The sequence below is a fragment of the Penicillium crustosum genome (genome assembly GCF_028827405.1).
Source record: "Penicillium crustosum strain IBT 35664 chromosome Unknown utg000002l_segment0_segment0, whole genome shotgun sequence".
In the NCBI taxonomy this organism is placed as follows: Eukaryota; Fungi; Ascomycota; class Eurotiomycetes; order Eurotiales; family Aspergillaceae; genus Penicillium; species Penicillium crustosum.
Genome location: NW_026623123.1, coordinates 8,062,952 through 8,090,392, shown reverse-complemented (window position 1 = coordinate 8,090,392; position 27,441 = coordinate 8,062,952). Strand labels below are relative to the sequence as shown.

Below are 27,441 nucleotides of genomic sequence, written 5' to 3'. Positions count from 1 at the left end.
TTTATCAAGTGTACCTAGTTCGCCCTCTCCTACGGGAATGGCCACAGATGTTTGCCCAACAATGAAACCTATTGCACAACATGGTATAGCCACCGGCAAATGTGAATGTGCGTAGAAATTGTCTATGTGTGGTCCCCTCGTATAAATTGCCCTTGCTTTCCCTTTGTCCTCCATGTTCCTTCAACATACTCCCTTATTCTGTGCTTCCGGTTTTGATTCTTGTTCACTGGGTGAACAAGAAATAAGGCTATCACGAACACATTATGTTTTTCAGCCGTGGAGTCAAGAATCCTGAATGGATGGGCCTAGCAGGGGTCGATATCAAGTTCCTAGTTCTTGCACACTTTTGCATTGCCATGGAGGTTGTTACCTACATACACTGAATGTTATCTTGTGCCTACTAAACATCCTTCAGGATATTGACACCAACAAACTGGGACGTCTTGCAAATGTAACACCAAAGCATGCTTTACGCGCACTCAATTACGCCAAGCGAAACCTATCCGCGTTATGTATTGCTGATCATAGGTTCGAGTCGACTTTGACTCGATGGCCATTCCCTGCTGAAGGAGGCGCAGCGGAGTCGTCCGAGTTAGAAGTCGACAAGACTCAATCAAAGACCCATCACCAGAACGATAAGCGCAAAGCCTACGCCGAACGCAAGAAAAAAGGCAAGCGCGTGTCTCTGGACGGTGACAGTGAGGACATTGAAAACAGCGAGATCGAAGACGACGACTCTTCACTGGTGAACTTCAACCCCGCAAGTAAGACCCAACGCCGGAACACTAAACAAAAGGCCACGAGACACAACAGACACAACAAGCACTCTACAAGTCATGAAGTGAGAAAAGGAAGGGATAGTCCTTTGTATGCAGGCACCAACATCTCATCCTCCCGCGCACGCTACCAGAATATCGAGCGCAACCAGGGTGTGAAGCGTGGCAGAAGCCAATACGCGTACCAGGATGACTCCACAGAAGAAAGTGCCGACGAGTCCTCTGGCGAAGAGATGAACGCCACTTCTTCCCGCACAAGCCATGGCAGAGTTAAGCGTAAGCGGCTCGGAAACCTCGGTGAACTGGATGATACTTCGGACAACGATAGTGACATGGAGGAAGAAGTCGAACGCCGACCTGCTCGAGCATATGCCAAGTCCGCTTCGGGCAAGACCAGGTCCCAGGCTGCGAATCACAAGAAGCTTGACAAGAGCAACGAACTCGCCGAGTCACCGGATAAAGACCTTGTTAGGGGAGCTATGGATGGTCTTACTTTGGGAGGGAATGTGGAGGCACCGAAGACAGATGGTCGATCTCCCCGAGCACATGCCAAATCTACTCCTGTCAAGATGTCTGTCAAGGCTAAGTCCCAGAATGGGAATCGCAAGAAAGTTTACAAAACCAACGGACAAGCTGAGTCCCTGGATAAAGACGTCGTTGGGGGAGCTATGGATGGTCTTACTCTAGAAGTGGATGCACCGAAGACAAACGGGCATGCTACTGCGAGGACCACAAAGGAAAAGCACGATGAAAAGGCTGACCCCATGCATGAGGAAAACGAGGAATCTGAGGAGCCCGACGAAGATGATGTCTGATGTTGATTGGTTCGAGGTATCTTACTTGCCACAAGGGGAAGTGGGAATCTACATGTAGGTATGGACTATGATCAAATTGTTAGACTGTGCAACTGAGTGTTTGTGGCAATTGTTGTGTTGTGTTGTGTGTTTTGTTCGACTAGCAAGTTCGAACGACCAGAAAGAAAAGAGAAGAAAATCGAGAAAAAGAAACAGGAGCAATGGCATTGGTGACCTACTCTCACTGTTAGATTCGACAATGAATTTCGGGCTGATTTAAAATGAAAAAACATTCTTTGCTATGGAGATGAATACATATTCATACACGTAGGGATAGGAGACTAGATAACCGAACAGATCCAGAGACACCCTCTGAACCAAGATATAAAAAACAGAACGAAATCTGACACGAACAGCCAGTTGAAATGAAAGGTGAAAGATCATAGACCCACATTATGAAGATGGACGGGGGAAAAAACAGAACGAAGCACCACCGAACAAGTATCTCAGTCACTAAAGCGCCTCAATTGCCTTCATCAAGACATCCAAGCCGCGATCCGAGATATCGCCTGCATTCGAGTCTTCCTCTTTGACGGTGTCACGCAACGCCCAGGCCACATCACTCCACCAGCCCAGACCAACGTAGCCACCGCCCTTGCGACGCTCCAGGCTCTCCTTAAGCCTGCTAGTGTGTTCCCATTGCTTGGCAGCATTCTCCGCACATTCAATGACCTTGCTAGGAATCCCGCACATGGATGCGCAGTGCATACCGAAACTACCTTCTGCAACACCCTGCTCAAGCTTGTACAGGAATGTGACACGGCGCTCGACATCGTCAACATGGATGGCCATACGCTTGGGTGCAATCTCGGGGTGGTTCTCAAACTCAGCGGCAAGGGAGTGGTAGTGGGTGGCAAAGAAACCCAGGGCTCCGATATGGGTAGCGATGTGATGAAGTACGGCCTGAGCCACGGCGACACCGTCGTAAGAGCTAGTTCCACGGCCGAGTTCGTCAAGAATGACAAGTGAGCGTGGAGTAGCCTCAGAAAGAATCTTCTTTGTCTCGGACAGCTCGACAAAGAATGTTGACTGGGCGGCAAAGATGTTGTCGTTTGCGCCGAGGCGAGACATGATTCGGTCGACTGGGGTCAGGCGAGCTGACTGGCAGGGAAGGTAGCAACCGATTTGGGCCATGATGACAGCAACACAGGTCTATACTTGTTAGCAACATGATTAAAATAAAAGGGCGAGGGGGGCGAACACACCATTCGGAGAACGGTAGACTTTCCGGCAGCATTAGCACCGGTGAGCAAGTCAATGCTAGCGTGCTTGCCACCAAGCTGGATATCATTGGGAATAAAGTCCTCGACAGACGAAAGAAGGCAAGGGTGACGGAGCTCTTCAAATTCTAGGACACTTCGCTCATCCTCCACAAACACTGGTCGGCAACTCGGATGGCCGATGGCATTAGAAGCCTTAGCCAAACTGATTAGGCAGTCGAGCTGTGATACAATTCTAACAGCAGCTAGCCATGTGTTGTAATGCTCATCGAACCGGGCATGGAAGCGTCCAGCAACCTCCTTAACGATCTGACTATGAGTTTCTTGGGCCTCTTGCAACTTGCGAATGAGGCTTCGGAGCTCGGGGAAGTAGTATCGCTTGACCTGCTTGGTTGCAGACATCTGGTTCCAATCCTTGGGAATGTTCTTCACCTTGATTGGAACTTCCAGTTGGTAGATTTCCTTGCCGTTATCCCTGTAGCAGATGGCAGATGACCCCAAATCCCGGCGAGCTTTCTTCAGCAGGGTGTCAAGGTCCCGATGGAGTTGCTCAATGATCTCTTGGGAGTTATCGAAGTCTTCTTCGACACCGGACTCTGGAACAAGGATGCCATTCTCCTTTGCCTTTGGACGATCGAATGCGGTCTTCCAGTATCCCAGCAGAGAGGCAAGATCGGGCATCGCGGTTGTCAATTGACCAATGATGCTATCGCCTGAGCCGGTGTCACTTTCCTTGAGCAGACCCATGATATAGTCGATCTGTTCGAATCCTTCCAGAACACGCACGAAGTCCTGAGCCTTGCAGTTGCCAGCATGGATACGAGAGATCAGTCGCTCGAGATCCGGCATCTTTGTCAACTGGGAGGAAAACTGGTCCCGGGCAGTGGGATCGGCGTTGAGTGAATCAACAGCATCCAGTCTCGCGTTGATTTTCTTTGAATCAATTAATGGGTGGCATACCCACTGCTTGAACATGCGCTTGCCGAAGGGCGTGATGCATCGGTTGAGCAACTGGAATAGAGTGCCCTCAGACCCGCCATCGAATGAATTGGCGAAGATCTCCATGTTGATCAGGGTTTGGCCATCCAGTACAAGACTCGTAGCCTTCTTGATGGGATCGTACCACGTAAAGTTGCCAATGGTGATCAAGTCCCGCTCAATCTTCAGCATTCGCAGATATTGAACCAAAGCACCGAATGCACACATCAGTAACTCCTTCTCGCGAGCTTGACGTAGGGTCTCGGGCCAGGCTGTGAGATTATCATCATCCGCCGAGACGAAGTACTCGCTTGCCTCAAGCTCTCGAATTGTGATGTCAGATTCCCAGAACTCCTTACCAGGCTTCATGAAATTCCAGATAGTGGTGGGCCCGGTGTTATTTTTTAGAATGCGCATGGCCTTTTGTGAAACGCAAGATTTCTCCAGCAGTAACTCCCGAGGACGAGTCTGCGCGACAAAAGTTTCGAATTTGGTCATGTCAACATCGTCCACAAACTCAGACAAGAAGAATTGACCCGTAGCAGTGTCGACAAATGCAATACCGAATGCGGGATGCTCGTCCACAATCGCTTCCTTTATCGCAACACAATATGTAGACATATCATCCTGAAGCATGGAACCCTCCACCAGTGTACCCGCAGTAAGCACACATGCAAGCTCTCGCTTGATGATCTTGTCTTCTTTGGTGGGCTTCTTTCCCTCTCTCTCACGCATTTCTTTGCCCAGCGCGGATTCAGATTGGTCCACACGAGCAATCTTGAAACCCTTGGCCACGAACTGGTTCGCCCAGTGATCTAAACTCATCTCGGGAACACCGACCATGCGCATGTTCACTCTGTCCGTGAGCTTCAGATCGAAAAGTTGGTGACCAATAGTGGCATCATTCTCGTAGAGCTCATAGAACTTGCCCTTCTTGAAGAAAACGACAGTGTCCCAGAATTTCTGCTTGATCTCCCAGTATTGCTTTTCGAAAGGCGAGAATCTGGACCATGCGAGCGGAGGGATGTAGACGGTTCGGGGATCGTAGTCAGGGTGGCCCTGGGGGTTGCCGTCGATGTCTTTGAGATTAGCAAGCCATGAGTAGCGCTGTTCAGGCTCCTTGACATGGGCCTTTTCTTTTCTTGCGCTGGATGCTGTCTTGGAAGACGCCACAGCAGGTCTTTCTTTCCTAGGTTCTGTGTTCTCCGGATCAAACGCCCATTTCTTCGCGGTTCCAGCTGAACCTTCTCCCTCCGGGAGATCAAGGTCGATGTCATTGTCGGGTGGAGGAGGGGCGGGAACGGAGGAAGATTTGGAGGTAGGCTTGCGTGCCGATTGTGTGGATGGTCGTTTCCGCTTGTTAGAAGATGCGGCTATCTCTTCATCAGAGTCATCTGCAACAACGAAATCGTCCATTTCTACATCCAGGTTAGTCATGTGCCAACAAAACCAACCAGCGATAGAATACCGTACCATCGTCCGAGTATCCTCCATCCCCTGCATCATTGAATTCATCTTCGCTTTCCGGCTCAGTTCGTCTTCTCTTGGCTGCACGGCCGGAGACACGGTCCTTGCGGTTAGGACGGAAGATAACCTCGTCGTCGTCCTCGCCCTCGGAGTCAGACTCCTTGTAGCTGACCTTCTTTTTTCCCTAGGAAAACAAGTCAGTGGGATAGATCAATTGAGCAATAAAGTATTACACGTACTCGACGCGACGGCGACATGGTAGAGTCCTGCTGTGCCTCTTTGGTGGTCTAAGGAGAGAAGAGTTCAGTCAGAGTGAAGGAACAAACAAGCAGGACACACCGGATTGATATACCTTTAAGTCACTGCCATTATCCTCTTCCTCCTCTGGTACTGGGAGATCACTGCTAGGTACAGGACTCAAATCCTGCGCAAAACTTGAGAAGCTTCGCTTTTGTTCCTTTGGTGTGGGCTTGACAGCGTTCTCACTACGCTTCTCTGAAGCTCTCTGCGCGGGGGATGATGCGGGTTCTCGCGTCCGATTACTCGAGGGAGTCGCTGGTGAGGACTTTTGGAAGAAACCAAGAATCGACTTCTGGGTGCGCATGTTCTGGGTGCTGGGAGTTGCGCGCTTGAGCGCGGGCGATGACGCGGCAGACGGAGATGAGGCCGATGGTTTGGCCATATTTTGTTTTTATAGAATATAAGCAATTGAGACTAAATGGCAATACACTCTCAACTCAACATGGTAATTAGGGGAGTTGTGAGAGAATCGGGGACAGGGTGGAGATAAGGCGCGGATCGCGTCGACGCGTAAAGCACTTCCAAGGTTTCTCCGAGACTCGACCTATCAATTGATCGACACCCGCAACATTGTCTTACCTCACTACGAAGTACTTGTTACTTGGATTTTGTTTGTCTGAAGGGGTGAGGATATAATATTTATACTATTGTACAGATTGGATATTGTAGAATTACAGATCTAGTGGAGATGCGCCCTACTCCGACTTGGTCGGCTCGGCTGGCTCAGCGGACTCGGTGGACTCAGCGGGCTCAGTCTCCCATCCAGGAGCTGTGAGCCCTAGTGCGCGGTACTCTTCGTCGGGCACAATGTGAACGGCCTTGAGCTTCCATTTGCCCAACTTCAGCATCAGGAGATTACCATTCAGGACAAACTCCTTCGTCTTGTCTGCCTCCCACGGCCGGATAGGCGTGAAGGACAATTGGTCCGACATGGGACCACTGTCACCAGGACGGCTTCCAACCTTGGCGCCGTTGTTTATGATGACTCGGTGGCCCTCGCTCTTGGATGAAACAAGGCCGGCCGACCACAGAATCTTGTTGAAGGGCTGGTTGAAGACTAGGGATTCGGGGAGGGTGACCTTGATATCGCCCATGTTGGCCCAGTTTGTTTGAGGAGCATACGGGTTCCCAGATTGAGGAGTCTGGAAGCCAGCGGTGGGAGATTGCGGGTGACCAGTTTGAGGAGCGGATGACTTGAGAAGAGGGGTGGGCTCTGCAGTTGAGGATCGGGGACGGAAAAGCTGACGGTGTTGAAGAGCCACGGCATCAGCTTCGGTCTTGCCATGAATAAGCTCAACAAACTCAAGGGCGAGCTTGTGCTGCGCAACGCGCTTAGATGGATCCTTGTTCTGCTCCTCCATGATGGTGGCGATTTCAGGCAAGGGAATAAAAGTAAACAGCTTGAGGTACTGCTCGACAACATCGTCAGGCGTGCGCACAAAGTACTGGTAAAGTTCGAATGTAGAAGTCAGGTCCTTGTCAAGCCAAACAGCGTTTCCAGCAGATTTGCCAAGCTTCTCGCCGGACGCAGTTGTCAGTAGTGGCGTAGTGAAACCGATCGGCCGATCTAGTTCTGACTCTAATGGGTTGCGGACTTGTTCGTCGGCAGTGTTTCGGCTGATAGACTTGACAGCCTCCATGCCAAACAGGATGTTTCCGTATTGATCGGCACCTCCGACCTGGATTTGCGTGCCCTTCTGGAACAACGTCCACCAATCCCAGGCCTGGAGAATAGGGTAGGAAAATTCGGCGAATGACATGCCATCGCCTTGGTTCAACCGTGTCTTGACACTGTTCAAAAATCGTCAGTATACCCGCAACAACATCGTCAGACCTGCTTAATCTCACGTATCTCTGCCGAGCATAGGACCAAGTCGCATGAAAGCGCCGAGGTCTCGCAGCACTTCAAGGAAAGGCATCGAGTTCCACCAAGTGTTATTGTTCTCCAATGCCCGCTTCCACATCGGTTGTCTCTCATGTCCGTGTCTCCTGCCGTACTGCTCAATGCTGGAGCCCAACTTCTTCAATTGCATGTGCATGCTAGCCATATTTGCCTTTCGGATTGAAGAATGGACAGCGTCTCGCCCCTTGAGGCGCCCGCTGGGATCGCCGATTCTAGAGGTAGCACCGCCAAGCTATAGGGTGTTAGTTGAGGTATTCAATGAGGTCGTGGTGTTGGAGGCAACTTACTAGGAATGTCACAGGTAAACCCCAGACGTATCCCCAGGCGAGAACCATGAAAGGAAGCATGTGTCCAACGTGCATTGAGGGGGCAGTTGGGTCAATTCCAACGTATATTCCAGCGCGCTTTTCAGTGAAGACCTTATGCAACAAGTCCCGTTCGCTGTAATCCAAAGGAAACGATTAGCGAGTCATTCAAACAATTTCCAGCGGCAAACGCCATAAATTCGTTATATCCCGGTGTAACATACCCGACAACATCATGAATCAAGCCTCGCTCCTCCAAGTGTTGCGCGAAGTTCTTGCGGTTCCCGGCCTTGATTTCTTTCGCAAACCCTGCCCACTCCTTCTCACCGTCTTTCATACGCTGAATATACTTTTGTGTAATCCATCTCTGCTGCCGGAAGCATGTCCCAGACTGCGAAGCGGACAATACAGGCCGAGTGCTATCACCGCGCAGCGGAATAGCTGTTGTTGCGGCAAAACTGCGCGCTCCGCACGGGATCCGACGGGGGTTGAAAAGGCTGCGGTATGGCACTTGGCCGAGCGATGCCGACTGTGGCCGCATTGGACCGGTTTGAGAATGCGAATTTTAATAAAAATGGGTCGCAATGGACTTAAATCTGGACACGATCAATACCTCCAGGGCTAGCTCCAGATGTCCGAGATTCTTTCGATAAGTCCGGAACATTAATAATGCGGGCCTTATCTCTGACATGTTGATCGATTTCCCAATCGGGACATCACCAAGGGCTTAGGGCCAAAGAAGTATATATTGGCTGGGGTCCGTTGCAAAAAGGATGCTGTGTTGGAATAATACTATCTCTATCAATAAAAACACGGTAGTAATGTCCAAACACGACTGGCTTTGAGGTGTTACCTCAACCCATGAAAACCTGTACAAAGGCCTCGTTACTCCATCCACTGTCCAACTTCATAGATTTCCATGCCGCCAATACATCAATTGCCAGCACATTAGCATTCTCTCCGCCCTCCTTCCACACTGTTTTTTGTGGAACTGGCTGGCCCAGAATCATGACCATGAAATTCCGTGCAATGCTCCTGTCTTGAAGATCTGAAAAATAGATCCCCAGAGTCCCCAAGGCTTTCAAGCTGATATCGACTCGCAACCGGCCGTTCTCAACAACAGATATATCCGAAGTCACTACAGCAGCTGCGCCAGTCATCTTTCCTAAAAGGCCCAGCACAGCCACGTGTGTCGGACTGACATTGTTGCCGTGGCTTCCCCCCAGCTTGAACGACCGAGTCGGGTACGCAGTGAGAATCTCCCAGCCCTTTGGCTCCAGAACAAGTGATACCAAGGAGTCCCTGGTGGGCCGCATGCGGTGCGAGATCTTACCGCTGCTGTGTGCACGCACGATATACTGGCCTTCGGAGTCGTCGTGAATTCCTGGGAAATCCATCAGTGAGACTATGCTCGACGCCTCGGCAGATTGAATATTGAAAAGGCCCAAAATTCCACTTCCGGTCTTGGCCCAGCCGGTGTAACTTCCAACGCGCAGAACATGTCCTTCATTATAATCATGGTATATGTCTATCGTGCGTCCAATAACACTAGGACGCAGGATCACCGTGATTCCTTTTACGGTAGGTGCAGTCATCTGATTGAGCAGGGCCAAGTCATGTTTGCCTGGTTCATCAGTGATATAAATTGGTCCTCCGGATACACATCGTGATGCGGCGTGGAATGATGCGTATGCGTGACTTGTCTGGAACATATCCCAGTCTGGCAATACGTTCAGATATCTGGTGAATAGTGCATTGTGAGCATTGCAGAATACATGCCACGGGTGAGAGGTAACAACATCTGGAAAGAAGTCGTCGGAATTTCGCAACGGAAGTGTCGGTTTGTTGGTGGGCATTTGTGAATGAAAGATAATCTGAGGGGTCATTGACCCGCATGAGATTGACCGAGTGCTGAAGTGCTGGAGTGATGCGATAGACCATGCATCTTGGTAAGAGGTCATGAATCTCCGCCGGTCAGCTGGATCCTCGAGGAGGTCGAGAAAGAATTGTGCATCGGTCTTGACCGAGTCGATACCAACAGACGTCAGGTAGCTGTAGAACTCGTTGTAGAATCTTTTAATATCATCGGGATCAATGGCAAGGATTGTTCCATCTGGAAGGTTCTCCGCCATGGGCCCATTAGCGGCGGGATCTTTGATCTTCACTTGCTTTGTTTTAAATCTTTGAGCCAGATCTCCATCTGGTGAAATACCTCCCCAGTAGCCCAGCAAGGCGTGCCAGACCGCAACATGTTCAATATTCGGATGTGCTTGGCGAATACCTTCCACGGTATGCTTCAATCCTTTAGGAAATCCTTTGGGATGTGCCTCGAACTGCTTCCAACCTTGCCTAAACTGAGACTCCCCTTCATTGTCGTTTGTCTGCCAGCCATCATCGATAATAAGATTGACGATGCTGATCCCATTCGCCTTCAATGAGTCCAAGGCATGCAAGATCTTCTCTTCACTGAGGTCCTGTCCTAGTCCATTCCAAGTACAATATGTGAGGCCGTCAAACCACTCGGACAGCCACTGTGCACTTGGGTCTTTTTCGACAAGAACCATATCATCATCAGGGGGAGACAATGGGACCGAATCTTCCAAATCCAGATGAGCCGCATCAGCAAATGGCCTGACCACCTTCCGTGCCTCATAAACTACTGCAGACATGGCAACCTCGAAATTTTCTGCGGTGCTGACAAGTACATGGAACCTTGATGCTTCTGAATCATCACTCTTTGCGGAGATCACAACTTCACCGTTCTCGCCTGACTGGAACACTGTCAAAATATCGTTGACTCCGGAAACAGCCAGTAGAACAAGATTCACGCCATCTTCGCGCAGAAAGGAGCAAAATATTGCGTCCTCGGTAAGTTGAAAGCTTTTTTTGCCATGTCTAGGACCCAGCCATGGGCTTGAAACACGTACTAGTGAGAAATACCTCACCACCGACGAAGGGGTGCCAAGCGCAAGTCGTTTGATGCTTGAAGATCCATTCTGAGCAGCATCTGTATCACCCAAAAGTGCCCAAAGGACCGATCCAGGAGCTTCACTATGCCGTGACTCAATTTGCAAGTCATCATGAAGATTATCAATGTACTTCGACAGTTGCTCTTTAGGAGCGGGTGCAGCGGCATCAGTGGACACAGCCTTGTTGAGATCAGAGTGGCGTGCGTTATATACAATTTCACCGTCACTGACAGGGTGTCTTTGGTTAGCCCATTGCCATTCGGTATCTGGTCCAGTTCGGAACCGGATAGTGAACTGGGCATGACCTCCTGCGGCTGGCAGGGATATCTCTTCTGAGAATACATAGCGACGGTAGTTGCAGTCGTTATCACTTCCGGTTAAAAGAGCTGCATGATCTGTGTCACATTTCTTCAATGGCAGAGATTCCCATTCGGGGCTAGTGATGTTATGCCAGATCTGCGCTTCCCATGGCTGTGCGGGGAATGAGCTGCTGGACTCGATGGTAACCGTGAAACGCAGCTTCGGTAATGTTAGTATGTCTTTGCATTCTAGCTTCAATAAATATAGGAAATTGTCGTTGGCAACATCAGAGATGATGATATTGAGAGACTCACCGCATCTTCTTCAGACCGTAATGCCTTCTGCTCTGGTTGGAGACAAGTGATTTGTCCCAGCGGGGGATAGGATGTCACCCGTGCAAACATGGCCATCTGAGCTGGACTAACAAATGATGCTTGGGGCTTTCGAGCGCTTTGGCTGGGGCCCTGAATTGGGAGGGTTGAGGTATCTCTATTGTTGACCTGCATTGGAGAAAGGCGGGGTGTTGAATCAGGTGTCTGGCCCAGTAGCGGGAAATAAGTGACAAAAAAGGTTTATTTATGAAATATTTCAAAGACTATAGAAAATTTGTATGCTTCAGTGTAACAGAGAGAGAGAAGCTGGCAGGTGGTTGGTTTTAACTCCTGCAGGAGGAAGTGGCGGGGAAGCTACCTGGGTAAGTGGGCAGGTTCCCTGTCTCCCAACCAGAATGACCTCACCTCAACACCAAACATCAACATAGTACGAAATACTAGTTCCAAAGTTGTGATATCGACTTATCTACATTCTCAAAAACTACCTAAACACTTCAAAAAAGAAACCTTCAATATAGACCCTGGGATGGTTTTGAATATGGCAGGTCCCACTATCAAACCTTAAATCATTGTTTATTTGGAAGATTTACAGCTTCAACCAATGAAGAGAAAAAAAAGAGGGGATTCAACGCGAGAACGATTGGAATCGAACCGGAACAGACCAGGTGGTGGAAGATCTTAGGCACTTCCCTCGTAGTACACAGGTGCATCCTGTTACCACTAGGCCACCTGCTGTTGGGAACCCACTAGTATTAGGTTGCACTTCCTTTTAACTTGCAATTTCCAACCTTGGAAGGTACTTAGTTCCAACACATGCCAGCAACACACATATTACATTCACGCTGCTCCCTAGCCTCTTCCCGTCCCATTTTTTAGTTGATCTTGATAGTCAACTTTCCAAAGTGCTTCTGGGCCCACTGGGTTCCAATCTGTTAGCATGCAATCCCTCTTCACTGATAAAAATCAACTTACCATATAATCATAGGCTTCCCGTGTTTTGTCAAGGCTAAACACCTTCTCATCCACCACAGGGTGGATATCATTGGCCTCGATGGCTCGGATCATATCCCTCATGAGAGCTTTGCTACCAACATAAACACCTCGCACAGTGCAGATGTGATTCAATGTCTCCAAAACAGTCGGCTGTGTCTTCGGGTCCACGCCTCCAAGGAACCCAATAACACTGATGATACCCTCGAACTTCACGCACTTGAAGCTCTGCTGGAGCGTTCCGCTACCACCCACCTCGATAACGTGGTCTACGCCAGCTCCGTCAGGAGTCAGCTTGCGAGCAGCCTCACCCCAGTTGGGCTCAGTCTTGTAATTGATAACGTGATCGGCACCGAGCTTCTTGAGCTTCTCAGCCTTCTCTGCGGAAGAGGTTGTGGCAATAACTGTCGCGCCAGCAGCTTTGGCGAACTATAAGGCTGCGTTAACCGAGTCCATTCTGATGAAGTGTATAAGAGTTTCGGTACTAACCTGCAACCCAAACATACTGACACCACCAGTTCCTTGCACGAGAACGATCTGACCGGGCTTCAGAGGCTTCAGACCGTATAGTGCATTCCAGCTGGTGAGCGCCGCGCATGGCAAGGTGCTAGCTTCGCGGGCATCGAGGTTTTTCGGCGCCTTCACAAGACCCTGTTCATTGAATACGCCATATTCGCGCAGGGTACCGTCGATTACACCACCCAGGCCAGTACCCGCTGCGTATGTATCAATCTCACCATATTGGTGGCCCTGATTGAAGAGAGTAGCAACATGGTCGCCCTTTTTGAATTCAACAACCTTGGACCCCACTTCAATAACTTCACCGGCGCCATCAGAGCCTGGCACTACTGGAAGACTGAGAGCAAATGGATAGAGGTTCTGTGGGAGATAGGTTAGAAGTCGGTTATGGCAAAGAAATAATCTTGCGCAGACAATTCAGTCTAGAATGAAAATATCAGAATTTCTCTTGTAGGTCCATACCTTGGGAATAGTCAGGTCGCGATAGTTCAGCGACGCAGCTTGGAGCTTCACCAAGACTTCATTTTCGCCGACTTTCGGAACAGCTGCGTCCTTGTAAACAAGACTGTCAAAGTCGTGCTCCTTATCTTCAACAACCCATTGCTTCATAGTGGAGGGAGACATTTTACTATAAGGAATAGATAACTATACGAGAAAAAAGAAAACAGTGTACAGCGTAGGATAAAATGGTTGATGGTGGAATTAGGGGGAGTTTATATCAAGGCCACTGACGTATTTGACGTATGCCTGTTTTGGGCGGAAGATCCACCTAAGTGGTGACGGAAGGATTATTAAGAGGGCCTAAGAAAACCTGTTACCTATCCAGGTAAATCGTTGCTTGGTTTTCTTTGGAGGTCTAGCTTCACATATATCCAGAAGAACTTTCGGGGTTGTCAGATTGAAGCTTTAGATGGGAAGTATACCTTGGTGAAATAAGAAACCAACCTCTTGAGGTTCTAAGATATATATTTGTCAAATTATGAGAGAAATGCGTATTTCTGTAAAAGAAAGGCCAAGAAGGACGGCTATTCTTAGCTCCATACGGAAGTAAAAGATAAGAAGCGAGAAAGGAGAAAAAGAAGAAGGTTTGATATTGGAGAAGCGCAACCACTGCCATCGGGCTTATACTTCCCGCGGTCAAAGTCCGGGGTGGCCGGCCCTTCACCCACAACATTCTTCTATGAACCCAAGATCCTTGCATTCAAGCTACAATATTGGACTTATCAAACTCCCCTTCATAAATCCTTGAATTAGCCATGCCGTCCGTGAAAGAAGGCCGAGTCACGAAATTAAAAGCCAAGAGACCGCGAACCACAACCAGACGCGTCTCCAACAAAAGTGAGTAAATTCCACTCTGGCAAGCTAGTTCAGCCCCAAAGCTTGTTTTATCGATTTACACGATTCGATCGCATTCAATTAATGACGCGTGCTAATAATGACTTAGTCCCACTGGTCGAACAGACGAACGCATTATCCATTGATGACTTTATCGCTCAATATGTGACTCCACCAACACAACTGGGAGACCCAGCCAAAAATGGTGCGACTGATCAACCAACTCCATCCCAAGATCAGCAACAGCAGGATATGAGCCCCACACCGCGCGTGGACATCTATTCCGCGGCAACCATCTCCGCTGCTGATCTGGAAGCATGTCTGGATCTAATCGAGGAAACCTCAAGCGAAGCCTACAGCGCGTCGCCCGCAGGCTGGTCGCGTACCAAGAAGCGGAAAGAGATGAAGTTGCCTGACATGAAGTATTTGATTCTGCGGGATACGCCGAATGATTCTGGTGATTCTAGCGGGCAAGTTCCCGGAGAGAAGAAGAGCGATGCTGATGACAACAAACCTTTGTCTCCACCTCCGAAGGAAAGCGACGAGTCTATTCCATCCACTGGTGCCGGTTCTCCGAATGTGCTTGGCTTTTTATCCTTTATGGTTACATACGAAGACGGAAAGGAGGTTGTTTACTGCTATGAGATTCACTTGTCGCCGGCGGCTCGGGGACGGGGCGTCGGGAGGTTGCTTATGGGTCAGATGGAGGGAATCGGTCGTGCTGTCGGTTTGGAGAAGTCTATGCTGACGGTTTTTAAGTCGAATGAGATTGCTCGGCGGTTCTATGCGAGACTTGGGTATGGGGTTGATGAGTACTCGCCCCGACCGCGCATGTTACGCAATGGGACGATTAAAGATGTGGACTATTTGATCTTGTCCAAGGTGTTGAAATTATGATAGCTGGATATCTCTTTGTTAAGGGATTGAATGCTAATGGTTGATATGAAAATAGTGATATGCAAAAGTTAATATACATTACACCTGTCGCACCTCTTCGCCCACCCGATCTGGGCGTTCTTGCTCCCACTCGTCTCTGAGAGCGGCGAAGACGGTGTCAGCTAACAGGATAGAGAGACCCAAACTCCAAACTAGAGTAATGGCGTAGAAGAAATTGGCATTTCCGGATCCTGCGTAGATCCAAAGGTAGTAGAAAGCTGGGCCGAGGAGGCTGGAGTACAAGATTGCCGAACCCGCAAAGAAGGTATATCGCATCACTGTGCCAAGTTAGTCATGATTCTAAGATATACTAAAAATTTGGAAATACTCACATGGGAAAAGGTGGCGATATAATGGCAGCAACGCGAAGAACAGCGACGCATCTGAGATGCTAGGGTACGGCTTGAAGATGGCGAAGACACCCAAGAGCGAGGTGATGACAAATAGGGGTTGGCTGCGGAAGCGAGCCGTGAGGCCCCCGACATAGCTGGCCAAATGAAGCCAGAAAACGCCGAGGAAGAACTCCCGGAATGAGTCGAACATCTCAATGAAAAAGTACCACCACAGCCCCACGTTGGGGGTCAGGTCTGGAACCAACAGATGGAAACCATATGTTGCGGAGATAAACTCCCAGAAGTTGCCAGTGATCAGACAAGAGAGACCAAGCAGGCCTGCCACACTGGCCAGTAGGAGGGCAGCGTGTTGAACAATAAAAGACCCAACATTGGGTGGGCTTGGTCCCTCCAAGCGCCGGTCATAGCATAGTAGAACCAACGGGATAAAGAGCAACGCTGGGTATAGAGACAGATATGAAGCGAATCCCAGGGCTAGTATTGCATTGATGCTATTTCCACCGACTGCATTGGAAACGGCGAAAAGGATTCCTGATGTCGTAAATACGCTGGTTGATCGCGCCAAACATGTCGCAATTGTGAAAGGATTAAACAAAAACCTATTCCATGGTAAGTATGCAAATATATTATTGGGCAGGCCAGAAGATGCATACCATGCTGCAACGGACACTCCATCCCATCGGACATGTTTTCGGACCGCCGAGTGTAGTCTCGATTTAACCGATTGGCCCGAGGCAGAAATAGTCACCAATGCATGCGCGTTCAAGAGGTCGATAATGAAGTAGAAAATTGCGGTTGGCAAAGGCGAGCTCTTCGCATCCGGGAGTAGGTCGAACAGAGGTAACAGGAGCGGCGCCTAGATCATCGGATTGAATTGTCAATTCAAGAAACGGAATCAGAGGAATCTAGATCCACGAACCTGGTGGAAGACGCCACCATCATAAGGTGACACGTTTCTTGTGTACAAGAATAGACCTTCTTGCACTACATATAATTAGTTTATAGAATGCGGAGTCAATAGTCGGAGACACGTACGGCGTTTGAAGCTATTGACGGGAGTGGAAACTTCGACTCTCCCCGTTAACAAATCAGGTAATGAAGGAAAAAGACATGTAAGAATTAGACGCAGCACAAAAGCCGCGCCGAACACAGCAATCTTCCGTCGGTCTACAGCCATGACGGGGTGGAGGGTTTAGTTGTTTGATTCCAGCTGGTCCCTATGGACCCAGGGCTCTCTCTCCGCCTTCGGGCACGGACCACTTCTGTTGCGGTAAGAAAAAAAAGTTATCGAGAAATTTTCTTCTTCTTATCAGCAGCCGTTTGGATCTTTTGACAACCATTTTTCATCATGGGTAAAGTTAAGAAGAAGGGTATGTTAAAATGAACCGAGAATTTCAATTGGATTTACTGACACTCCTTTCAGGTACCTCTGGCGCAGCCAAGAACTACATTACCAGAACTCAGGCCGTGCGCAAACTTCAGATCTCTCTGCCAGATTTCCGCCGACTATGCATCTTCAAGGGTAATTACCTCTTCCATGGGTATTCCATCTGAATCGCAAGACTAACATGATGTCCGATATCAGGTATCTACCCTCGCGAGCCCCGTAGTAAGAAGAAGGCCTCTAAGACGTCTACACCCAACACCACCTTCTACTACACCAAGGACATCCAGTATCTGCTACACGAGCCCCTGCTCAACAAGTTCCGTGACCAGAAGGCACTTGCAAAGAAGATCGCTCGCTCTCTCGGCCGTGGAGAAGTCAGCGATGCCTCCCGTTTAGAAAAGAACAACGCCCCGAGACTCACTCTGGACCATGTCATTAAAGAGCGCTACCCGACCTTTATCGATGCCCTCCGTGATCTAGACGACGCTCTGTCTCTTCTCTTCCTCTTCGCTACCCTTCCCTCCACCGACCATGTTCCTTCTAAGACCGTTGCGCTCTGCCAGCGCCTTTGCCATGAGTTCCAGCACTACCTGATCATGACCAACTCTCTGCGCAGATCCTTCCTTTCAATTAAGGGTATCTATTACCAGGCTACGATTCAGGGCCAAGACATTATGTGGCTTGTGCCATACCGTTTCGTCCAGCGTGTCAATGGTGACGTCGATTACCGTATCATGGCTACTTTTGTTGAGTTTTACACCACCCTTCTGGGCTTCGTCAACTTCCGCCTGTACTCTTCGATTGGATTGAGATACCCTCCTAAGTTCGATACCCGCAGTGATGAGAACGGCGCCGAGTTGGCAGCTTTCACTCTTGAGGGCCGCGCAGTGGGTGAGGTGCCCAAGGCTCTTGAGGCTAGCAAGGCCCAGAGCAAGGGTAACTCCAACAAGGAAGTTTCCAAGGAACTTCAAGCCAAGGTTGATAAGGTGATTAAGAAGGCCGGTTTGGAACAGAGCACGGACGAGGAGATGGTCGACACTACCGACGAGGCAACCGATGCCATCGACCACTTCGAACCCGCCGCTCCCGAAGCCGACACCCTCCCCCAGCCCGCGATGAGCGGTAACGAGGCCGGTGCACTCTTTGCCCCCTTCGTGTTCTACATTTCCCGCGAAGCCCCCAAGGCTCCCCTCGAATTCATTCTGCGGTCATTCGGCTGCAAGCGCGTTGGATGGGCCTCTGTTCTGGGCGATGGAGCTTTCACTCACGACGAGACCGACCCTCGCATCACTCACCAAATTGTCGATCGTCCCCAACTTCCCCAGGAGTCTCTTCCCGCCATTCCCGCTGCCGATGAGAACGCCGTTCAGAAGGTCCAGCCTGGATCCCGCATTCCTGGCCGTACCTACATCCAGCCCCAGTGGGTCTGGGACTGCATTAACGAGGGCAAGCTCCTCCGAGCTGATCTCTACGCACCCGGTGCCACTCTCCCACCCCACTTGAGCCCTTGGGTCAAGGCCACTCGTGGCGCTTACGACCCCCGCGCCTCTCTCGCCGATCAGGAGGATGAGGATGAAGCCGAGATTGCCGCCGAGGCCTCCGATAGCGACGAGGAGATGGAGGATGAGCCCGCAGTTGACGCCAAGCCTGCTACTGCCGAGGAGTCCGATGAAGAGTCCGTCGACGGAGGCATGGATGTCGCCGGCACCGACGACGACGAGAGCGAGGAGGAGTCTGATGAGGAAGACGAAGACTTCGGTGGCTTTGACGAGGAAGCCGCGTCCGAGTCCGAAGATGACGACGAGGCTGCCCGCACCCAGCACCAGAGGGAGCTCGAGGCCGAAGCCGCTGGTCTGCCTTTCACCGCCAACGCCGCCGCTGATGAAGCTGCCAAGAAGAAGAACTCCAAGTCCAAGAAGCTTGCCGCCAAGAAGCGCAGCGAGGACGAGGAGCTCGAAAGACAGAAGATGATGATGAGCCGGAAGAAGCGCAAGCTGCTTGAGAAGATGATGTACTCTAACAAGAAGACTGCCGATGAGTCCGCCAAGCTCCGCTCCAAGAGACGCAAGCTTGAGAAGGGCGAGAAGGGCGAGAAGAACTAAAGCTCGGATCATTTGTGCATGTTAGATAGTGCTTTTGCCGGGCGTTGCGGTTTGGATATGTCCCCTGTATAGGCACCTCAAAAATTTGTGAAGTTTTAATGCTATTTATGGGGTAATACCCCAGTTATATGTATAACTTTTGTCCTCTGCCATTTTGACACCCCATGTAGTTCAAATAGGCAACCTATCGCCAGGTGTAGGATATTGGTAACTCATATCACAACACGTATTCTGTGACCCTAGACCGTGAATAGATGATCTTTTAACATTGGCGTGCGCCTTCCCCATGTTGTTTAAACGTAATGACCTAGCGCTCCAGAAGCTCAGCATGATCATCATTGCATCTGTTGTGTTTGTAATGATCGTGCATCGTCCACATAACAATGAGTACATCATCCCGCTACGCCTCTGGAAAGATGGTTATTTTTCCACGTCACAACCTGTCCCATATAATCCATACCCGGACTACAACAGTGCTGCATGGAAGAGAAAGTGGAGAGGGTCCTACCAACCGTGTGTTGGTCCCGATGGGGCGCTTTGGGATCCTAAGAAGGAAGATACCGCGATGAAAGGATACCGTTGGAATCAGTCAGGTTTGTGACTGGAGCAAGATAGTGGAGGGCGTAAATGCCTCGAGGGAGGCACCTTTCCTGCCACCCACGCCGACAACTGAAATGGGCCCATCGAGCTGGGGTGTTGGGGAGGAAGCAGATGTGATTACTTGGCTTCCACAGTTCAATCCAGCGGACATGGGTTGGCCGATGCGTGATGTGATCTACGAATTCACCGAAGGATCAGACACCCCACGTCGGGCCTCCCCCGTTGCCATGTCTCGACTTTCAGCACGTGTGCTCCGCTTCATGCATGCTGATATGACTGAAAAGGGCCTGGGTCTAGATTCAGAGATGTCTCCAACCTCCTGAGCTCTGTACTATGATTTGAAGTCGGATCAGGATCAGATTCCCCAACCCATTTACCATGTACAAGAATGGAACCCCGAGGAGTTGAATCGCCGTGCGAATTGTGGTGAACCTGGGGCTATTAGTGCTATGGTGATGTAGAGGAGGTAAGATTGAGCTGTTTTTCTTTTCTCTCCTTTTCTTTTTTTTTTTCTTGGCGGGAATCAATACTGACCACTGGTAGTGGAGGAGAGCTACTGGATCGACCTGCCTACTACCTATGCTATTGCATCGTGTGAAGAATACGATGATGTAGAAGGTTGACAGTAAAATGGGTTGCAGCTGTGGGGTTTCTGTGGAATTTATTTCCTAGTCATGTTTGATCTTACTTGTTGGGATAGGTTTATTTTATCTATGTCCTAGAATAATATATCCCTCCTCACACCTTGAGATTTGTAGATCAGTGTCATCCTACCCCACATGGGGATGTTTTGGCTCAGGGAGCTACCAGAGTGTTCGGGGCCCCTCCCGGGGCATCCTATTGGTGAGTCATCCCTCGGGTCACATCCGAGGGTTTACGTATATTTGCTGATGTTCTCGCTTTGGGATACATCAAGTAATAATTTACACATATCAAGCAGTATCAGCACACACGAGCTATAACCGAATTAATCAACCATGGCGTCAAACAAACCGCAAGTTGTGGGATGGATAGGTACGGCAATAAGGAACAATCACATAGGGCGTCACGTTTCTAATTCCCCTAGGACTCGGAAGTATGGGACTTGCAATGGCACAGAATGTCCACAGATTTCTCCAACAAGACACAATATCACAATTAAGATTCTGGAATCGAACGGCATCTCGCGGCGCGCCACTTGAATCACTTGGAGGTATTGGATGCGAGTCTATCGCCCAACTTGTCGCTGAGTGTGACCTGATATTCATATCTGTGAGTATATATATGAATGGGAATTTCATTTTGCAGAGACCCTTCACAGATCTCCGAAAATCTATAACGTACCTTTATCACTAACATTGAGCAACAGACCAGTGATGATGGGGCTTTGAATGCTATCGTTGACCAAATATTGACCGTCAAAGATATTGACGGCAAGTTGTTTGTGGATACTACCACTGTGCATCCTAATACGACCAAGGAGACAAATGAAAAGCTGAAGAAACGAAATGCATCCTTCGTTGCTGGTAAGCAAGCGCACCTCGGTCATGTTGCAGTTTCTCATGGACTACAACAGCACCTGTCTTCGGAGCCACCCCTGCGGCGGAAAGTGGCACAGTGTTGATGGCGATGGCCGGCCCAAGTCAAGCCATTGATAAAATTGCACCTTACGGAAAGGGTGTCATTGCTCGGGATGTGATGATTGTCTCGGATCAACCCGAGAAAGCCACTCTTCTCAAGACTTTGGGGTGAGATTGCAACAAGTATACTGTGTCTGTCATAACAGTCTTACTAACACTATTTAGTAATTTCCTCGTTGCAGGCACAATGGAGATCGTAGGAGAAGCCCAAATGCTAGCAGAGAAAAGTGACCTTGGCACAGACATGCTTGAAAAGTTGCTTGAGCTGAACTTTGGAGGTTTGATGCATTCCAGCTCTAGGCGCATGACGCAGGGTGTTTACCTGCCGGAGGAAGGTAAGAACATGGCATTAATTGAGAATACCCAAATTGTTCTGCTTTTGCTGATCATATACTCTAGGTCAAGCCCCTTGGTCCAACCTGAATCTCGGGATCAAGGATGTTCAGCATGGCATCAGTTGCGCCAAAGATGTCGGTGCGAGATTAAAAGTTGCCGAGGTGGCACTGGATAATATGGTGCGGGCAAAGGACTTCTCAGATGCGCATGGCGGCCGGCCTTTAGATTCATCGTCTGGGTACGGTATCATACGTCAAGATTCTGGGCTTGACTTTGAAAATACCTTTGTGAAGGAACGAGACGCCAGGAAGGAAGATGATTCTTCTCGATAGTACATTGCCACATACGCAGTTAGGAGGGTCCCGGGGTGGAGAGAACTTACGACAGCTATTGGGCCCACTTCAAAGTTGTTATCCCGCGAGATCTGAAGCCATCCAAAGAACAATTGTTTTCTTCCATCATTGTTTCCGACAGAGGCTGGTGCATAACCTATTTTACCATTCTTCTGTACCTTCTTATTTCTTTGAATGTTAGTATAGCCACGAATAAAACCCATCCCCGGGGTATCTTCTTATTCGTCAAAGATCATCTCTCGGACTTCCGGCGGAACTTAGCCGATGTACTCTAGACACGCGGCTGATATTTCCCAAGTTGGAATGGAGGTCCGATTAAGCTCCCGAGGTCGGATATAAGGTTCGGGGTCCCGTACTCTTACCGATCATTAGATTCAAAACGGAAATGAAAATATTCATGAGACTCATACTCATCTGTCTCTTCGCATTGATCACTCTACTGTATCTCTCAAACCGGTCACAAAATCACCATCTAACCGGCGCCGAAATGTCTTTCCGGTTACACCTCATCCGACACGCAGAGGGAACTCACAATCCCGGTCACGACACAACCATTCTCGATCCTCCATTGACAGAAAAGGGAATCCAACAATGCCTAAAACTCTGTCAAGACTTTCCATTCAAGGAGAGTGTTGGCTTAGTGATGACATCTCCACTCCGACGCACTCTTCAAACAGCCCGTTTAGGCTTCCAACAAAGCATCGATGAGAAATATTACGCGCAAGGCTCCGGGGCAGGAATTCAAAATGGCGCGCGTCTTTTGTTAGAGCCAGATGTACAGGCACACTCGGCTCGGCCATGTGATACTGGCTCGGATATCGCGATTTTACGCTCGGAGTTTTACGATCTACCCTGGGAAATTCTAGATTTGAATCCCACATTCCCAGCAAAGGAAGGACTTTATGCCAGTGATTCCGAGAGCTTGAAGTTGCGTGGAGCTCGAATCCAGCGTCGGTTGGAGCAGAAATTCAAAGAACTAAAGGACAGCGGAAGACCGGACATTGTCGTTGTTACACATGGCGGGTTTTTGAGCTCCGTCATCGGCCAGGAGAAAACAGAAGTTGGACAGGCAAAGTGGAAGACTTTTATTGTTACATTTGATCAGGATTCGAGAATTGTTGTGGAATCCGTGTTGGAAGCACCAAGGCTCTAATTCGCCCGTTGGGTTGTTGGATATAGGTGCATGAACCAATAGAGCGAACTGGCACTGCCATTTTTTGTGTGCAGCTATTATATTTCTTATTTTCTAGCACAAGGAAGAACCTATTATTTCATCTTAAACAGCAGAAATGGCGAAATACATGGCTTACGTCTGCATCAGCCCCATCTCCGAGTCCACGATCTACAGCCCCACATTTATATCCGATAGGTTCCAAGGTTGTTTGCTAAGATTTCAAAGTTACCATAGGTGGAAATGTGGGGATTTAATTAAAAAGCCCGAGACAAGTACCTATGGCAGGTGATGTTTTAGTAACAATAGTAGTCAGAAAGTGGCAGAGAGCTCTACCACGACCTCAGCCGCGTCGGCACTTAACGCCGGCCCTCGTGTTCAATGTCAGCTGTCAGACAAGAATATATGGTCTAATAGTAGGACTGTATTACTTTTAACATCAGCTTTCAGTGAGAAATCCGTGAAACATTTTGTAGCGTTACCCACTTTCTTAGTATGGGAAGATATAGATCGGTTTAGGCTCGTATGAATATATGCATCTGTTTCTACCGACCGGTTTTTGTGAAACTGTGTACCCAGATAAATATCTCTTAGCTATACCACATGCGACAAAATTCTGGGCTGGGCTGGCCTGGTAGCACTTTGCTGACTCCGATTGGGTATGTCTCACGATTTCTTTGTGGCTTTTAGCCAAAGGAGTCACCATGCATTGCCCCATGTTACTAGTTGCTATTGAAAATTCCACCCAAATGTGATCCATTGTAGCTCTGTAATTTCATGTCGCAAATCCTTGTACTCCGATCTGACTTGATAGAACTACCGCCTCTGTGCTAAATTCTAGGATGCTTACCCTGGAAGAACACTGACCGGAGGAATACTTCGTAAAGCAATCAAAATATGCATATCAACGTGGCTATTTCCTTTCGTGGCATCTTGATCTAATCCCTCAAGTTGCAGCTTCCTCCCACAAGGAGCTAGTTCTGCAGATCCTCGGGCCTAGGCTGGGGTCTCTCGGTGTTTACCAGTTGACGCTAGGTACAATATTTCCTGCCTTTGAGCATAACATCATTATACATGGCTGGAAGTGTGAACCCTGTCTGAAATATCACTTTACCCTCTTCAACTACTATTTGATCGCTTCCACATTCCTGGTGTGGTAAGTGGTGTGGTTAGGGTTACTCAGGGAAGTATGCAGAGTCGACCCTTGTTTCAGACCCTTGCTCTTCTGACGGTCAAAATAGCTTAGCTAGTATCGTATATCTGTCTGCCAGCTTTCTATTCCAAAAGCCAAGGTATTATGGCGTATGGCAAGGATGACGTGGATCTTGTTGAATATGCAGGATCCCAACGAATGTAAGATAATAGGTAGCTGATCCAGATGACGGGGTCGGCTGAACTGGAGATTCTCTATCGAAAGATTCATTATATAGATCATTTGTAGGCAAAGAATTCGATGGGGGGTCCAAATAAAACTCCTTAAACCTATGACTACATGTCCATGTATACAGCTACCTACAAGTAGGTAGCACCTTCCGGGGTTTCATTCCCGCATTTCATATTAGTACTGCGACAACTCCTTTTTTGTAACATTGGAAGGGCCCTGAAGATATCCTTTTCTACCCGAGACCCTTGTCTTTCAAAGTCGTCCACGGTATTTGAAATGCGTCTTGGCATTGTCACTGTTGTGGGCCTCGCCATTGCCCCGGCGTCAGCGAACTGCCCTTATGCCCGAGATGCAGACACTGAGGTTGACCACAGTGTCATCCTCCATACACACTTACCTCGAGACGCTATTCTTAGCAAATCAACTACAAGTGATGCGTCCTCTACCTCCTCCGCAACAGCTGGAAAAAAAGGACTGCTGTTGATGAACAGAATCGCCCCTGGCGCCTCGGAACTATACATCGCCAACGCGGACGGCACCAACGAGCGTCCTTTATTGAAAGATCCTGGCTATGAATACCACGCTGAATTCTCTCCCGATGGTGAATGGATCAGTTTCACCAGTGAGCGCGATGGCGATGGAAACTCCGATATCTGGCGTGTGCACCCTGATGGCTCCGATCTACAGCCGATTGTTACATCCCCAGCAGTGGAAGACAGCGTTGTAATTTCACCCAACGGAACATTGGCAGCATATGTTTCGACAGCTAAAAATTACATCGCTAACATTTGGGTCAAGGACCTGGAGACCGGCGCCGAGTGGAACATCACGGATACGCCAGCTAACCGACCAGACGAGGACATGATGCGCGGTAATTTCCGTCCAGCTTGGTCGCCAGATGGCAATTGGCTTGCGTTTTCCTCGGATCGCAACACAAGATGGAATGGCCACGGAAATCTTACATACCTCGGCCTGAATGGCTGGGAGCACACCCAAGAACTCGGCATTTATATTATTCGTCCTGATGGCTCGGATCTTCGCCGTGTTGTCAACCGTACAGGCCACTGCCTTGGGTCTCCTAAATGGTCACCCGATGGCAAGCGCCTCATATTCTACGAGATGACTCGTAATGGGACATGGCATGCGCATCGACCCGAGCTCGTAGCAGCTTCTAACTCCACAATTGTGTCGATTGGAATCGATGGCAATGACCGCCGAACTGAAGTTGGCGGTAGAGGTGTCAAGGTATTTCCTCAATATGTGACGAATTCCACCATTGGGTACTATCTGAAGGGTGGCATTAATGAGGGCATCTACCTTACAAATGGTACATACTTCAATACTACTATACGCTCTCCCTCGTGGTCTTCCGATGGAAAGTATATTGTGTACGAGAAAGTTGACTGGTCTATCCGCCCTCTTTTTAAAGAGCTGTACAGCTGGGATAGTGACTGGGAATATCGCTTCACTGATGTATTCCCTCAACTCTCGTCGGACGATCGCGTGGCTCTGACCGAAAGGCAACTTGGGAACTCCTCAATTGCCACCATCGACCTGGAGGATAGGGAGGTCTCCTTACTATACAAGGCTAATGATACCAGTCTCCTCGACACCAGTCTGATTCAAGAAGGTCTGGCCGGGGCGTACAGTCCCAGCTGGTCCCCAGACGGCGAATGGGTCGTCTTCGGAGTGGGCGCCTGGTTTGAGGCGCGTGATTGGCGAGGAGCTTGGATTGTTCGCTCTACTGCAAACGGCAGCCACAGCGACGTCCTCACCACCAGCAACCTCTGGATCAACGGAACAAAGGACCTAAACACCGGGTTTCCCAGCTTCTCTCACGACGGCAAGAAGGTTGTCTACCGCGTCTGGGGTGCCGGTACCGCCAAGTACGGCGACGCGACAGATATCGGTTTACGCATCATTGATGTTGAGACTAGAGAGATTACCCAACTCACCAGCGGCTGGGACAACCTTCCCTCGTTCTCACCCGATGGGGAATTGATAGTCTTCACCCGCAAGGTTTCTCCGACTAACTACGAGGTCTGCACCATCCGCCCTGACGGCACTGAGCTCCGCATTCTAACTTCGAGTGGTGCGAACGATGCCCACGCCGTTTGGCGTCAGGATGGAAAAATTATATGGTCCTCCGGAATGTACGGGTTCCAGTATGAGTGTCCTTTGTACGACGAGACGTTCCAGCCCTATGGTCAGATCATGATCATGGATTCCGATGGATCCAATAAGCGTGCTTTGACCAACTCCATCTGGGAGGATTCTATGCCTCTCTTTCTTCCTAAAGATGGGTTTTAGAATGCGGTTTCAAAATATAAAAGGAGGGTGGTTTCGCTTTCGTTTTCTGGCAATTGACTTGGTCACTTTCATTCGTTTTGGATAATTAGATAGAGCCGTCGGTCTATATTATTATTGGAATACCATCATTACCTTCTTCGCAAATACATACTTTCTACCAATATATCGTTCGTACACAACTATACAAATTCCATTGACTTAAAAAAGTATACATTAGAGTGACGCCAATAACGTAAATTTATTGGTCCATTGTTAGAGTTGTGGGGGCGACTAAACCCCACCGAGGAACTAACCCCGAGAGAGCTGGAAAGCAGAGCAGCCCAGAGACATCAGTGATAAGGGGCTATTCGGCTATTGTAGCTCATACTAGCACTGTGCTTGGGGCTGAAAAGATATGGCGTGCCTTCAAAGCCCACTCAGATCAATGAAGTTCCTCCTGGTTCTTACATGGAAGCATCAGGCTTTACAGGTGAGCTTGAAGGTCATCCAGAAAGAGAGCTCATGTTTCTATAACAAAATTTACAGACTTTGTGACGATCTTTGCGACGTAAAGCTCGCCACTGCCTGCACCTTCGAGGCACCTGGTTGCTCCACGGTACCGCGTCAGCCTCGCTCGATTCGTGTTCTTTCGGTGTACTTTTA

General features: G+C 49.2%; 12 protein-coding genes across 12 annotated transcripts; 7 read left to right on the top strand and 5 right to left on the bottom strand.

The window, feature by feature from the left end:
• Window positions 1–263: 263 nt before the first annotated feature.
• On the top strand, window positions 264–1,591 carry N7487_006569 (uncharacterized protein; the record flags this gene model as incomplete). Its single annotated transcript, XM_056874316.1, has 2 exons — window positions 264–362; window positions 416–1,591. The coding sequence occupies 2 exons, from the start codon at window positions 264–266 to the stop codon at window positions 1,589–1,591; spliced, it is 1,275 nt and encodes a 424-aa protein (XP_056732036.1).
• A 492-nt stretch (window positions 1,592–2,083) lies between these two features.
• N7487_006568 (mismatch repair ATPase MSH6) lies at window positions 2,084–5,977 on the bottom strand (the record flags this gene model as incomplete). The annotated part of the gene is made up of 5 exons (XM_056874315.1): window positions 2,084–2,782; window positions 2,836–5,246; window positions 5,302–5,479; window positions 5,535–5,582; window positions 5,648–5,977. 5 exons carry the CDS (start codon window positions 5,975–5,977, stop codon window positions 2,084–2,086), a joined length of 3,666 nt encoding a protein of 1,221 aa, XP_056732035.1.
• Window positions 5,978–6,290: 313 nt separating this feature from the next.
• On the bottom strand, window positions 6,291–8,344 carry N7487_006567 (tyrosine--tRNA ligase MSY1; the record flags this gene model as incomplete). The annotated part of the gene is made up of 4 exons (XM_056874314.1): window positions 6,291–7,386; window positions 7,444–7,730; window positions 7,786–7,939; window positions 8,028–8,344. 4 exons carry the CDS (start codon window positions 8,342–8,344, stop codon window positions 6,291–6,293), a joined length of 1,854 nt encoding a protein of 617 aa, XP_056732034.1.
• Window positions 8,345–8,657: 313 nt separating this feature from the next.
• On the bottom strand, window positions 8,658–11,578 carry N7487_006566 (putative raffinose synthase protein Sip1; the record flags this gene model as incomplete). Its single annotated transcript, XM_056874313.1, has 2 exons — window positions 8,658–11,291; window positions 11,387–11,578. 2 exons carry the CDS (start codon window positions 11,576–11,578, stop codon window positions 8,658–8,660), a joined length of 2,826 nt encoding a protein of 941 aa, XP_056732033.1.
• Window positions 11,579–12,276: 698 nt separating this feature from the next.
• N7487_006565 (zinc-dependent alcohol dehydrogenase family protein) lies at window positions 12,277–13,537 on the bottom strand (the record flags this gene model as incomplete). Its single annotated transcript, XM_056874312.1, has 4 exons — window positions 12,277–12,321; window positions 12,377–12,823; window positions 12,884–13,273; window positions 13,376–13,537. The coding sequence occupies 4 exons, from the start codon at window positions 13,535–13,537 to the stop codon at window positions 12,277–12,279; spliced, it is 1,044 nt and encodes a 347-aa protein (XP_056732032.1).
• A 632-nt stretch (window positions 13,538–14,169) lies between these two features.
• Window positions 14,170–15,145, top strand: N7487_006564 (N-terminal L-serine N(alpha)-acetyltransferase NAT4; the record flags this gene model as incomplete). The annotated part of the gene is made up of 2 exons (XM_056874311.1): window positions 14,170–14,251; window positions 14,358–15,145. The coding sequence occupies 2 exons, from the start codon at window positions 14,170–14,172 to the stop codon at window positions 15,143–15,145; spliced, it is 870 nt and encodes a 289-aa protein (XP_056732031.1).
• A 78-nt stretch (window positions 15,146–15,223) lies between these two features.
• N7487_006563 (GPI-anchored transamidase subunit GAB1) lies at window positions 15,224–16,714 on the bottom strand (the record flags this gene model as incomplete). Its single annotated transcript, XM_056874310.1, has 5 exons — window positions 15,224–15,462; window positions 15,517–16,136; window positions 16,191–16,393; window positions 16,457–16,521; window positions 16,573–16,714. 5 exons carry the CDS (start codon window positions 16,712–16,714, stop codon window positions 15,224–15,226), a joined length of 1,269 nt encoding a protein of 422 aa, XP_056732030.1.
• Window positions 16,715–16,885: 171 nt separating this feature from the next.
• Window positions 16,886–19,026, top strand: nop7 (mRNA-binding ribosome synthesis protein NOP7; the record flags this gene model as incomplete). Its single annotated transcript, XM_056874309.1, has 3 exons — window positions 16,886–16,907; window positions 16,961–17,059; window positions 17,123–19,026. 3 exons carry the CDS (start codon window positions 16,886–16,888, stop codon window positions 19,024–19,026), a joined length of 2,025 nt encoding a protein of 674 aa, XP_056732029.1.
• A 674-nt stretch (window positions 19,027–19,700) lies between these two features.
• N7487_006561 (uncharacterized protein) lies at window positions 19,701–19,949 on the top strand (the record flags this gene model as incomplete). The annotated part of the gene is made up of 1 exon (XM_056874308.1): window positions 19,701–19,949. One exon carries the CDS (start codon window positions 19,701–19,703, stop codon window positions 19,947–19,949), a length of 249 nt encoding a protein of 82 aa, XP_056732028.1.
• Window positions 19,950–20,603: 654 nt separating this feature from the next.
• Window positions 20,604–21,913, top strand: N7487_006560 (NAD(P)-dependent oxidoreductase; the record flags this gene model as incomplete). Its single annotated transcript, XM_056874307.1, has 6 exons — window positions 20,604–20,640; window positions 20,693–20,877; window positions 20,975–21,131; window positions 21,182–21,353; window positions 21,411–21,580; window positions 21,645–21,913. The coding sequence occupies 6 exons, from the start codon at window positions 20,604–20,606 to the stop codon at window positions 21,911–21,913; spliced, it is 990 nt and encodes a 329-aa protein (XP_056732027.1).
• Window positions 21,914–22,421: 508 nt separating this feature from the next.
• N7487_006559 (phosphoglycerate mutase family protein) lies at window positions 22,422–23,087 on the top strand (the record flags this gene model as incomplete). Its single annotated transcript, XM_056874306.1, has 1 exon — window positions 22,422–23,087. One exon carries the CDS (start codon window positions 22,422–22,424, stop codon window positions 23,085–23,087), a length of 666 nt encoding a protein of 221 aa, XP_056732026.1.
• A 1,678-nt stretch (window positions 23,088–24,765) lies between these two features.
• On the top strand, window positions 24,766–26,799 carry N7487_006558 (TolB family protein; the record flags this gene model as incomplete). Its single annotated transcript, XM_056874305.1, has 1 exon — window positions 24,766–26,799. The coding sequence occupies one exon, from the start codon at window positions 24,766–24,768 to the stop codon at window positions 26,797–26,799; it is 2,034 nt and encodes a 677-aa protein (XP_056732025.1).
• Between the last annotated feature and the right edge of the window lie 642 nt (window positions 26,800–27,441).